The 12,377-nt window shown below is 40.8% G+C and overlaps 1 protein-coding gene across 1 annotated transcript in view; it reads right to left on the bottom strand.

Annotated features, from left to right (window-relative positions):
* Positions 1 to 1,367: 1,367 nt before the first annotated feature.
* dmrt1 (doublesex and mab-3 related transcription factor 1) overlaps positions 1,368 to 12,377 on the bottom strand; it is a 119,208-nt gene continuing 108,198 nt past the window's right edge. The window contains exon 5 of the mRNA XM_063069118.1: positions 1,368 to 1,516. Within this exon, the coding sequence (XP_062925188.1) occupies positions 1,368 to 1,516 (149 nt within the window). The remainder of the gene's footprint in view (positions 1,517 to 12,377) is intronic.

The following is a 12,377-nucleotide window of genomic DNA, read 5'->3' as shown; positions in this document are numbered from 1 at the left end:
CTCTTTTGTAAATGTTCATATCTATATGTTCAACACTTAATGTAAAATGTACATAAACGCTTCATGAAGAGAACATCATCTTTTATCACTGGAGAAGGGGGTAACATGGTGGCACGTATTTTAGGATGCAAACATTAAATTTGGTTGGCTTTAGATTTTAATGTTTTTAAAGGTTAAGTTATATCACAAATTAACATAAGGCACACAAAGCTAGATCATCAAATTGCTAGAGGAATTCAGAGGGTCAGGCAACATTATGAAGGGCCACTGTGTTCTTCCAGCACTTTGCATGTTGCTCCAGATTCCAACATCTGCACTTCTTTCTGTCTATGCAAAGCTAGACTTTTAAAATCTTTTTATCTCTAGTTTGAAGAATTTAACTCAAAGTCAAACAATGATGCCTAAAATATCCAATGTCCCAAGAATCAAGATTAGAACTATACAACTTTCATAACTGTTTGGGCAGCTGTTAGGTACTTATAACAGATAATTGGTTTTGTTTGAATAATAGGAAACATATTCACGTTTCTGCTCATTTTCACAGCTTGGAGATATGTTTATATGTTTGCTAAAATAGCAGGACATTTCACATAAATATGCGACTAATATTACAAAAATGAACTTTAGGCCCATGAACTCCTTAGGATAAAAAGTAGCAAATCTCAATATCGAACTTCAATTTTAGGAAATATCAAGAAGAAAAAACAGAATGGCATGTAGTACAGATCTAGAGATGTGCATATCTACTTGGGTTTCAAACTCAATCAGTTGTCGTATGCTTGTTTCCCGAAGTTCCTTGATAAAATATCAGTGACATTAGTGATATGCTCTTGCTAATTGCACAGTGATTTTTGTTTATCTTTTGTCAATATTAATTTGTATACCCTTTGACTACAAAAGAAATGTATAGTTTGTGAGGCTGAGAAAAGCTTTTATTCCTGGTCAAGGGAGAGCATCATGCATTACAAAAGAGGCAATAAATTTTCTGCACAGTTAATGAACAGAAACAATAGTCCATCAGCCCAGAATGATCAAAGTTTTGAAAATCAGCCAATTATTAATTAACAATTAGACAATCAAAGTGTACATATGATTCATAAAAATTTAAAAGTGGGAATTTGGAGTCAGTGTATGCAGCCTGGCAAATAATACACCACAGGGTATTTTATCTTTATTCTATCAAGTAAAACTTTGTCAGGGTGGCAAAATGTTAGTAATTAATTGCTCTTGCATTATTTATTGAACTGTAGTTTTTGAAGCTATCCACAACAGTGTAAGGAATACAACAAAAACCTTTTCTTTTCCATTGCAGCGGAGAACTGGTTTCAGATGGTATGACCCAGCAGTTTAAACATCATTGTCACTACTCACTCTGCATTCTCAATAATGGAATCGACAGAGAAGGTGCCAGAGTCGGCGACAGATTCACATTCTTGTTTAATACTTCCATTGCTGACAGGGGAACTGCTGGACAGAGAGATCAAACCTGAGTCCTGATTACTGGAAGGTGAAAATACTGTAATGAAAGAAAAACGGTGAAAACCTGGATTAATTATTTTCCATGTCTCTAATAATTTGGGAGAACATTGCTTTATCCCACAATAACAAGTTACTTGTTAAACTATAATTCAAGTGATTTGTGGCTGTGCAGTGAGCTAGCACAATCTAGTCCAGACAAATGGGGAAGAACATTCCCAAATGCTATAAAGATCCACTTATAAAATAACCATGGTCCTTCCACAGACTGGGCAGAGGGTAACAACATAACATCTAAACTAACTGAGCAATCCCACTCAGATGTACCATGGGATAACCAACAGTATGAAGCTGACATGTAAGGAATTCTTTTACGCAGTTGATAACGGACTAGTGTCTAAGAATAAGGTGACTGTCAGAGGGGAATAGACTTGTTCTAGAGCTGGCTGTGTAATATTTACCCTCAAAAGCTTGATGCTGATACTGATCGCCTTAGTGGCAAAAGTTCCACATTTCAATGCACTAACATCCTTCATCTTTATGGGAGCAAAAACATTCCTAGAGAGAAAGGCAAGACAGTTGCAGAGGAGGGAACATGTAAGTTTTGCAGTCACCCCATGAGAGTCAGCAGACTTAAACTGGATACACTCACTGTTGGGATCAAAGTTGTTCCTATTCTGACAGGATCCCACTTCCTTTTCTACTGTTAAGTTTGGCATGGAGGCTGAGTGAATCTTTGCCTGATCACAAGCGAACAGAAAGATCACATTGTTTTCTTTCGTTCAGGAAAAATGGGATTTGAAACTGGAATGAAGGCAAATTATCAAATGAAGATTCTAAAATAATGAATGCCTTCTCCAAGAAAATTAAAATTATAGTAGACGGTTCAAGGTAACAAGGTAAGAAAGATGCTCCCATGCAGCCTGCTATTTAGATAGCCTTACTCTTCAAAACATTTCAAATTATTTTTGTTTTCTTGTAATGTCATAAAGAAATGAATTTCATAACTAGTAACTCAGCCAAGTCATCATTCTAATTCACTTCCACACCTCCTGAGCCCACCTAGCCTTCACTATCCTGTCTGATTTCCACACCTTCACCTCCTCTCTGTCCTGTGCTCTGTTTTAACCACTCTGTTTACCTTACCCTGCTCTTTGTTTGGAAGTTGGCACCATTGGGCAGTGTGAAAGGCCAGAATGAAGGAGGTCAGAAGTGAGTCTGCGAGATATAGATCAAAAAGCAAGCAGCTCTCTACCGAATCACACTAAACTGCATCCTCCTTTAAAATAAATTCAAAATGCTTTCTATCTTCTTCTGCTTTCCTTTGTTTCTGAATGTTTCAAATTTTAGTTATGGTTGCAGTATTGACAACCAGAGAATGGTACAGATATCTGGAGAACAAGAAACTAAAGATACTGGAGTCTGAAGTAGCAAACAATCTGCTAGAAGAACTCAGCAGGTCAGGCAGCATCTGTGGAGGGAAATTTACTCTTCATCTGCATCTACTGACCACTGGCAATCTCCCAAGCATACATCATCCCTTCACAGACTATAAGAACTGTGAACTCTCGAGACTAAAATACATTTCAGTAAAATGGTTATGCAGAACAATACAATGATTGGTAAAATTGCAATGTATACCAAAGCACAGTGTAAATCTTGCATACAGTTTATACAAATCAATTAATTACAACAGTGTAATTAAAAGCAAGTGTAACAGCTGGAGAGAAGGTGCACTGCAGGTAGAAAGTGAGGTGCAAGTCCACAGCAAGGTAGATTGGAGTGAAGTCCGCCTTATGTATTTAGGGAACTGTTCAATAAACTTATAACAATGGTATTGAAGCTGTCCTTGAGCCCAGTGCATATGCTTTAAGGCTGTCGTATCTTCTGCCTGATGGGAGGAGAGAGAAGAGAGAAAGTCCAGGGTGGGTTCTGTCTTTGATTATGCTGCCTGCTTTACTGAGGTAGGAAGAACTGCAGACAAGAGTCTAAGGAGGGGAGACTGGTTTCCATGATGTGCTGAGATGCTTCCACAACTCTCTTGCGGTCATCAGCAGAGCATCTGCCCTACCAAGCCATGATGCGTCCAGGTAGGATGTTTTTGATGGTGTGTTGATAACAATTGGTAAGCTTCAAAGGGGACATGCCAAGTTTTTTGTGTTGATAAATAGAAGTTTGTAGACATGTAGACTGCAAATCATCAGATACAGCAAAAACCAAACTGCTGGAGGAACCTGAAACACTGCCCTCTGCCTCCACAAATGGTACCTGACCCACTGAGTTCCTTCAGCAGTGGTTTGCTTCAGATTCCAGCAATGAGCTATTCCTCTTTAAGGTGCACAGTTTGTAACTCGTCGCAGTAGTTGTCTGTGCAATAACTTAACTAGTTTCATTCCATCCACGTGCTAACTGCACACTAAACAAACAACTTCAATTATAAGTTATAATGAAAGCTGTTACTGGAAATGGTGAGTATCCTCCTATAGTACCAGGTTCTCTTCTACAGTTGGACTTGGGTTTATTTGGGCAGAGCAGAGAACATGCTCTATATCTGAAATGCAAAAGTATCCCCTATGACAGCAACGAGAATAATCAGCTAAACAACGGAATTCGTTCATTAAATTTTGTCGCACCAATTCCCCTCACCTCTTTATACTGGGCATCTCCTCTCTATGATGATACACAGGAAAAAGGCATTTAGTATAAATCAGCATCAGCACAACATCATGGCTGAAAGGCCCGTCCAGCCCTGTAAAATACTGTGTTCTACTCTTCTGGTACAGGTGAAGGATCTTGATCTGAAACATCAAGGGTCTACTCCTTCTAAAGATACTGCTTGAGCTACAGTGTTCCTCCAGCAATTTATTTTGCTCTTTAACTTCCAAGCCATTTAGCCCCTCGTCTCCATACTTTTTTGTTGAGGTTATGGTAAAGGCATGACACTTTATAATACTTTAATCAGGATGAAAGTGATCAATATATCAGCCAGTTGAAAAATGTAGGAATCGTATATAATTTTTATGGTTTTGAATCCCACCAAACTGCAGCCACAATGGCTTAGACCAGTGGCCTGTAACAAGGATTTTGCAGAGGAAATCTTAAGCCTAATGGCCATGTAGGCAAGAATGAGCTCCTTCCTACTGAAGTCTGGTTATCTCCATCCATCAACTCCTCAACACTAGATACATTCTACAACTAGAGCACAGCAACTATCGCCTACCAACTTCCCATTCCACCCCACCGTCTCCTAGAAATGGCCAAAACCAGAAAACTCTAGTCCTGAACGATATTCATTTAACTGATTCATAAGAATCTATAAAACATAAGTATTGAACAGTAATGCCAAAAAAAATTAAAGTGACAATGATTTCCCTGATATTTTAGAAGGGCAAGCATTGTTGCTAGTCCTTTACTGCAAGAAGGGCTCCGAATTTTTGCTTAGTAAAGTGACAGCAGCTGAGATGTCTAACAATTAGGTTGCACCTCTGTTTTAGGAAGTAGAAATGGCATGTTTTCTACTTTTGATTATGATCCCGGAATTCCTCCTGAATACTTAAGCACTGGAGGAGGTAGGCTGGGTGCTAGGAGCAATGTTCCAGTATATCTTGTGATTTCCATATTGTCTAGAAATATAACGTGGGAAACGTTTGAGTGCAGTCCTATGAAAAAGTGATACTTGTGTGAGCGCATGCCAGGAATCAGGACAAAGAGAAAGCCTGCAATAATGCTGATTGCAATCAACCTGAAATGGTATTCTATTCTCCCTCTGGAACACAGAACAATACAGCACAGCAGCAGACTCTATGGCACATGATATCCCAAACTAATTAAGCTAATGACATCTCATTACTTCTGCCTTCACATGGTCCATATCTCTCCAATTGCTTCACATTCACGTGCCTATCTAAGAACACTTATGCACCTGTATTGCGTCCTCTGCTACCACCACCCCAGAAGCACACTCCGGGCATCTGCCACTCTCTGTGTAGTGTACCACAGTACAGAAACAGGTCCTGCAGCTCATCCCCTCTGTTCAGATCTGTTATTCTGCCTTGTCCCATCTGCCCACACCTGGACCCTCCCGTTCTCACCTCAATCACACGCCAACCAGTATTAGACACTGCAACACTGGAGAAAAGATACTTCCCATGCTCTCCCTTACGCCTCTGCCACTTCAGAAGAAACAATCCAAATTTTCTCAACCTCTCCATACAGAACTTGCCCTCTAATCTAGGCAGCATTCTGGTAACCATCTTCTGCAAAGCTTCCACATCCTTTCTATAATGTGGTGACCAGAAGTGAATGCAATACTCCAGTTGCAGCCTAACCACAATTTTACACAGCGGCAGCATTACATCCTGACTCTTGAACCCAATGCAAGCACAGCATACACCTTCTCGTCCACCCTATTAACTTGTGGAGCCATTCTCAGTGAGCTATGGATATGGACCCCAAAGCCTTCCTCTACATCAACACTGTTAAGGGTCCTGTCTTTAACTATATACCTTCCCTTCACATTTGATATTCCAAAGTGCAACACCACACACCTGGCCAGGTTAAACTGCACCTGCAATTTCTCTGCCCACATCCAAAGCTGAACCGTATCCTTTGGCAAAGTTCTACGTTATCCACAATGCCACCAACCTTTGTGTCATCTGCAAACTTACTAATCCACCCATCCACATTTTCATCCAAGTCACTTATACGTATCACAAAAAGCAGAGAGGTCCCACTGCAGATCCCTATGGAACACCACTATCACGGACTTCCAGCCAGAGGAAGACCCATTGACCATTACCCTCTGTCTTCTATGGGCAAGCCAATTCTGAGTCCAAGCAGCCAAGTCATTATGAATCCCAATCATCTCAATCTTCTGCAGGAGCCTACCTTATTGAATGCCTTACTAAAATCCATGTCAGTAACATCCACTGTTCTACCTTCAAAGTTCAAATTAAATTTATTATCCAAGTACATATGCCTCACAATATAAAACCCTGAGATTCGTTTTCTTGCAGGAATACTCAGTAAATCCAAGAACCATAATACAATCAGTGAAAGACTGCACCCAATAGAGGGACAAGTGTGCAAAAGACAACAATCTATGCAAATACAAAAGAAAATAGTAAATAAACAAACAAGCAAACAATAAATATCAAGAACATGAGATGAAGAGTCCCTGAAGGTGAGTCCATAGGTTGCGGGAACAGGTTCAGTTATGGGGCAAGTGAAGTTATCCCCACTGACTCAAGAGCCTGATAGTTGAGGGATAATGACTGTTCCTAAACCTGAGATTCTTGTACCTTCTTCCTGAAGGCAGCAGCAAAAAGACAGCATGATCTTTTGGTGGGGGGGCCCTAATGATAGAAGCTGCTTTCCTGCAGCACCACTCCGTATAGATGTCCTCAATGGAGGGGAAGGCTTTACTTGTTATAAATCCATTGTGGGATTTTCCATTTCAGGGCATTGGTATTTCCATATCAGGCTTTGATGCAACCAGTCAATATACTCTCCACCAGATCTACAGAAGTTTGTCACAGCATTAGATGTCATGACAAACCTTCGCTAACTTCTAAGGAGGTAGAAGTGCTGTCATACCTTCATCAATCAAATCATCTTCATCACTTCCTCAAAAATTTCAATCAAGTTCGTAAGACATGACCAACCATGGACCATAGCCCTCGACTGATGTTGGCTAACTTGCTGATTTAGCCCTCAGCATTTTTTGTTTTCATTGGTAGTAACATACTGCCATTTGTGGATGAAAAACAATCACTGGGAGATAAGTTTTAGTTTGCAAATCCTGTTCTCAAGTTTCTTTGCCAGTAATCCAGTCACCAAATTGGAAGCTGATTAATTTAATTTGTGCACTTGCCTGAAAAAGATAATGGATAGTCTGCACATAAAAATCTGGATCCTCAGCCTCGTTGTATAAACCTGACTGAAAATGGGTGGAGCTTGCATCTCAAGTACCTTAGCTAGCAAATCACTAAATTACAACTACCAAACTTTTACCATTAATTTTCTGTAAAGCTGGAATAGTGAGAGTAAGCAGATGCCAGTATGGTCATGGTTCTCTCTGCAGCATTATCTTGGGATCCTCCTCCCTATAGGATTTGTGACAGCCAGAGATCATCAGCTCCAAATTATGAAGCCATGTAGCAATGGAACCTGGCAATGTGCTTGCTTCAAACAAATGGGCAATAAATTATGAGAAGTAGAGATAGTGTAAATGCAAGCAGGCTTTTTCCACTAAGGTTGGGTGGGACTACAACCAGAGGTCATGGGTTGGGTGTAAAAGTTGAAAATTTTAAGGGAAACATGAGATGGAAACTTCTTCACTCAGAGAGAGTGTGGAACACACTGCCAGCACAAATGGTGCACGTGAGCTCGATTTCAACGTCTAAGAGAAATATGGATAGGTACATGGATAGTAAGGGTATGGAGGGCTATGGCCCAGTACAGATCGATGGGAGTAGGCTGTTTAAATTGTTCCGCATGGACTAGATGGGCTGAAGGGCCTGTTTCTGTGCTGTACTTTTCTATGATTCTTATGCTGAAATTGGCCTCAGGATTTCTCAAGCATTTTCAAAGTGCTACCCATGTGGTATAACAATCCAATGTATCAATTCTTCAGAAAGCTCCTTCAGAGGCAAAACAAAGTATTTATTACGAATGAGCCATTTACCTTCCACTACCTTGCTATTACATTGAGGTGACACTGAAGGAGGAGGGGGAAAATTATCCTAAACTGGAGAAAACAACATTCACGCTATCAGGCTGGAGGCTACCCAGACTACTGCTCCTCCAACTCGAGAGAGGCCTCAGCATGGCAGTAGAGGAGGCCATGGATCGACATGTCGCAACGGGAATGGGGACTGGAAACAAAATGGTTGGCCGTCTGGAAACCCTGCTTTTGTGGTTGGAGTGAGGTGCTCGATAATGCGGTCCCCCAATCTACGTCAGGTCTTACCAGTGAAAAGAAGGCCACATTATTAAAGCAAAGGAAAATGTATTCCTAAACTTTCTTACCACAGCAGATAAATCGGCATGGTTAATTATCCCGGAATAAAGAAAACGTTTGACTTGGGGTGCCACAGTAGCACAGCAGTTAGTGCAACGTTATTACAACTCGGGACGTCGGAGTTTGGAGTCCAATTTCAGCGTTCCTTCCCGGTTTCCTCCCACAGCCCAAAGATGCAGCACTCAGTAGGTTAACTGGTCATTGTAAACTGTCCCATGATTAGACTAGGGTTAAATCGGCATGTTGCTAGGCGGCGCAGCTCAGAGGGCTGGAAGGGCCTGTTTTGTGCTTTACATCTAAATAAATAGATTTTCCTGTTGAGTCCTCAATCTCAAGAATATTTATTGAAATAACAACTTAACCAAACCACAATAACTTGACTTGTTTCTAGAACCAGGAGATAGATGCTTGTCTGTGAGATACGGCTGGCAAAATAGCACATAAAAGGAAGAAAAAGTGAAACCAGCCTAGCCACAATAGTCGTGCACCATAATAACCTATCAGGTTACTGGCCACGGAAGATACATGAACCAATTGAAGGGTCCTTGACCCACCTGACCTTTACAAATAACAGCTGAGTTCAAATCCACCAACACCTCATTTTGTTGCTTAGTGTGAATGTAATTACAGTGCAGCCACAGTGGTAATTTTTCTCCTCATTAACTTCCTGATTGGTTTCATCCTCAGGCTCCCATAAGGCTGCAGTCTGTCAACAATTGCAAGCAGCCAATCATTTAACACTAATGTTTATGTAACTAAGTGCAAAAGGATCTGGCAGTGTTGTCTGTACAAATGATAATAGCACTCAGGTACATTAAAGCCCTGGTGTTAATTTGGCTTGAGTTCACCAGGAGGAAATCTATGATGCAATTAGCAAAGTACACCAGCAGTAGAATGGTTTGCACTGAGCTAAATCACCTCAGGCAATACAACACTTAGGTGTAAGTGTCAGTTTATTATGTTTGATTATCTGCAATCTACCATGCAATGTAAATTAGTGTCAAGGGACTCAGGGACAATACTGAACAGTTTACGGGACTGATCCATTGTGTAATAGATAAAAGCGCTACTGAGTTCATGCACATTTTTGTGCGTGTACAGACAAAACTACTTTTGTTGCTCTGTTTAGCAACAATGTGCCTGGAGATAGACAAGCAGGGTTATTTAAATATACCTGGAAATTGTATCCCACTCATTCAGTAAATGATGATGATGCATCATTTTGGCAAGGTAACACAAATAATAAAAGCAACATTTCACACACTTAAAAATGAGTACTTCTGAATGCAAAGGCTTCCTTGGTCAAATCGCTTCCTGTAGCTCATTCTTTGGGGTGAGATTTGATGTATTTCGATTTGGTTGATGAAATGCAATGTTATGACCCATTCTGCTTCACCCGTGCATGAGCTACCACCTTTAAGAAGCATTAGTCTATAGCGGACAGTGTGATTTCAGCCAAGGCTCACTGGAATTAATCATGCTGTTTAAAAAAAAGTAAATTATGAGCTCCATATAAATTCCAGAGAATTTTTTTAAAGCAATACACACAAAATGTTGGAGGAGCTCAGCAGGTCAGGCAGCATCTATGGAAATGAACAGATAGTCAACGGTTATCCAGGCTGTGGCTTCTCTTCCGTGCTATCATGAAGAAGCAGGGCTGCCAGAGGTGGTAACTTCTGGGCAATGCAGGTCAACGTAATGAAAGATTTCACACACCTATTCAAGGAAGAGCACATCCTATCCAATACCTTGCTTTAATAATCATATTGGTTGATTTATTTTTCTTGGTTTCAGAGACATTGCTCTGGAATTACAACAGTGAGAGGCACACTAAACTAAGTTACAGGTAAAGAGCATCTTGATATGACGAAGGACTTCTTTTACCTCACCAAGTTCATGAGTTTTATTGTACCATTTTGGAGAAGACTGCATGAAGGTCTTGTATTTTCCAAGTCTGAGAGGCATTAAGAATAAAATAATCAGAGGGAAATACTTCGCTATGGTGAATAGCTTCCGAGCAGCAAATCCAGCAGCAATAATGGCAATGACCTACAAGTAGATAGTCAGCATGAACAGGGGAAAGGTGGTGACTCCATTGTCATTAGCAAATTGAAATACTTGCCCTACAAAATCAAAATTGACATACTATGAGATTTTATTCATACCATATATTTATTAACAATATAATTTTATGAATAACTAGAACAGGTATTTATCGAACAGCCACAGCAATTAATTTTGATCTTTATTTTTTTCCATTATAGATTGGAAGAGTTAAAATCATATCAGCCTTCAAAATAAAACTCTGCTACCGATCCTACAATATCCTTGACCCACTACCATCAGGAAGGAGCAAGAAGAACATCAGGACTCGGAGTTCCATACTGGGTAACAACTTTTCCCCCCAGGCTGTGAGACTAATAACTGCACAAGTGGCAGGGCATCGTCGTGGTTAGCACAATGCTTTACAATACCAGTGACCTGGGTTCAATTCCTGCCACTGCCTGTAAGGAGTTTGTATGTTCTCCCCGTGACCGTGTGGATTTCCTCCGGGTGCTCTGGTTTCCTCCCAGTTGGTAGGTTAATTGTCCCATGATTAGTTGGGGGAATTGTTGGGTGGCGCACACAGAAGGGTCTACTTCACGCTGTATGGCAATAAATTAAAACAATGAACACCCTGTCATCATTGATGCCTCATCACTAGGACAGCAAGCTGTTTACTGTTTACCTATGCTGCACATTTTACATTGAATAATATTTTATAAACTTACTTGTGGCAATTATTGTTGCGTGAATGAAGTTACAGGAGAAAAACACTAACAGCTATGAAGCAGCTTCTTTATTCGACAAAACAAGATACAGCAGGCCATACGGAGACGCTTTCGGTGGAAAGGTCTGGCTGGCCCAATGAGGGGCTCAATATCTTATGTGCTAAACATCAAAGGACAATTCCAGATTTACACTCGCAAACACGAAGAAATCTGCAGGTGCTGGAATTTCAAGCCACACACACATCAAAGTTGCTGGTGAACGCAGCAGGCCAGGCAGCATCTCTAGGAAGAGGTACAGTCGACGTTTCGGGCCGAGACCCTTCGTCAGGACTAACTGAAAGACGAGCTAGTAAGAGATTTGAAAGTGGGAGGGGGAGGGGGAGATCCAAAATGATAGAAGACAGGAGGGGGAGGGTATGGAGTATATTTAAAGTGGAGGATGATAGATTCTTGATTAGTCAGGGTGTTAAAGGTTACACTGAGAAGGCAGGAGAATGGGGTTGAGAGGGTTAACAAATCAGCCATGATGGAATTGCAGAGCAGACTCATTGGGTTGAGTGGCCTAATTCTGCTCCTGTGTCTTATGGAACTATTGTACACTGTTCTTGTTGCCCCACTGTAGGAAGGACATGGAGATTATGGAAAGGGTGCAGAAAAGGCTTACCAGAATGCTCCCCAGATTTGAGCTACAAAGAAAGTTCAGACAAACTTGGGTTGTTCTCTTTGGAGTACCAGAAGCTAAGGGGAAACCTGATAAATTGGGGCTTAAATTCTGAGAAGCGTAGGTAGGATAGAAATGTGTAACACCAGAGGAAATGCTTTTAAGGTTAGAGAAAGAAGTGAAGAACAAGCTTTTTTGCAGAGAGAAGGTAGTTTCTGGAATGGGTGACGAAGGGTAGCAGTGGAAGCAGGCAGTTTGAGGGAGTTGTAGAGGCTTTTGGATAGACGCATGAATAATGAAGTGAATAGAGGGATACTGAAAGAGAGCATACAGTATGAAGTGGCGTGATGTTCAGCTAACATCACAGACTAAGTGTCCAGTGCTATACTCCCTCCTGGCACTTATCCGTGTAAGCGGAACAAGTGCTACACATGCCCTTACACTTCCT

Source organism: Mobula hypostoma, chromosome 16 (assembly GCF_963921235.1).
Source record: "Mobula hypostoma chromosome 16, sMobHyp1.1, whole genome shotgun sequence".
Lineage (NCBI taxonomy): Eukaryota > Metazoa > Chordata > Chondrichthyes > Myliobatiformes > Myliobatidae > Mobula > Mobula hypostoma.
Note: the sequence above shows the minus strand (reverse complement) of the source record. Positions and strands in the feature narration are given on the sequence as shown.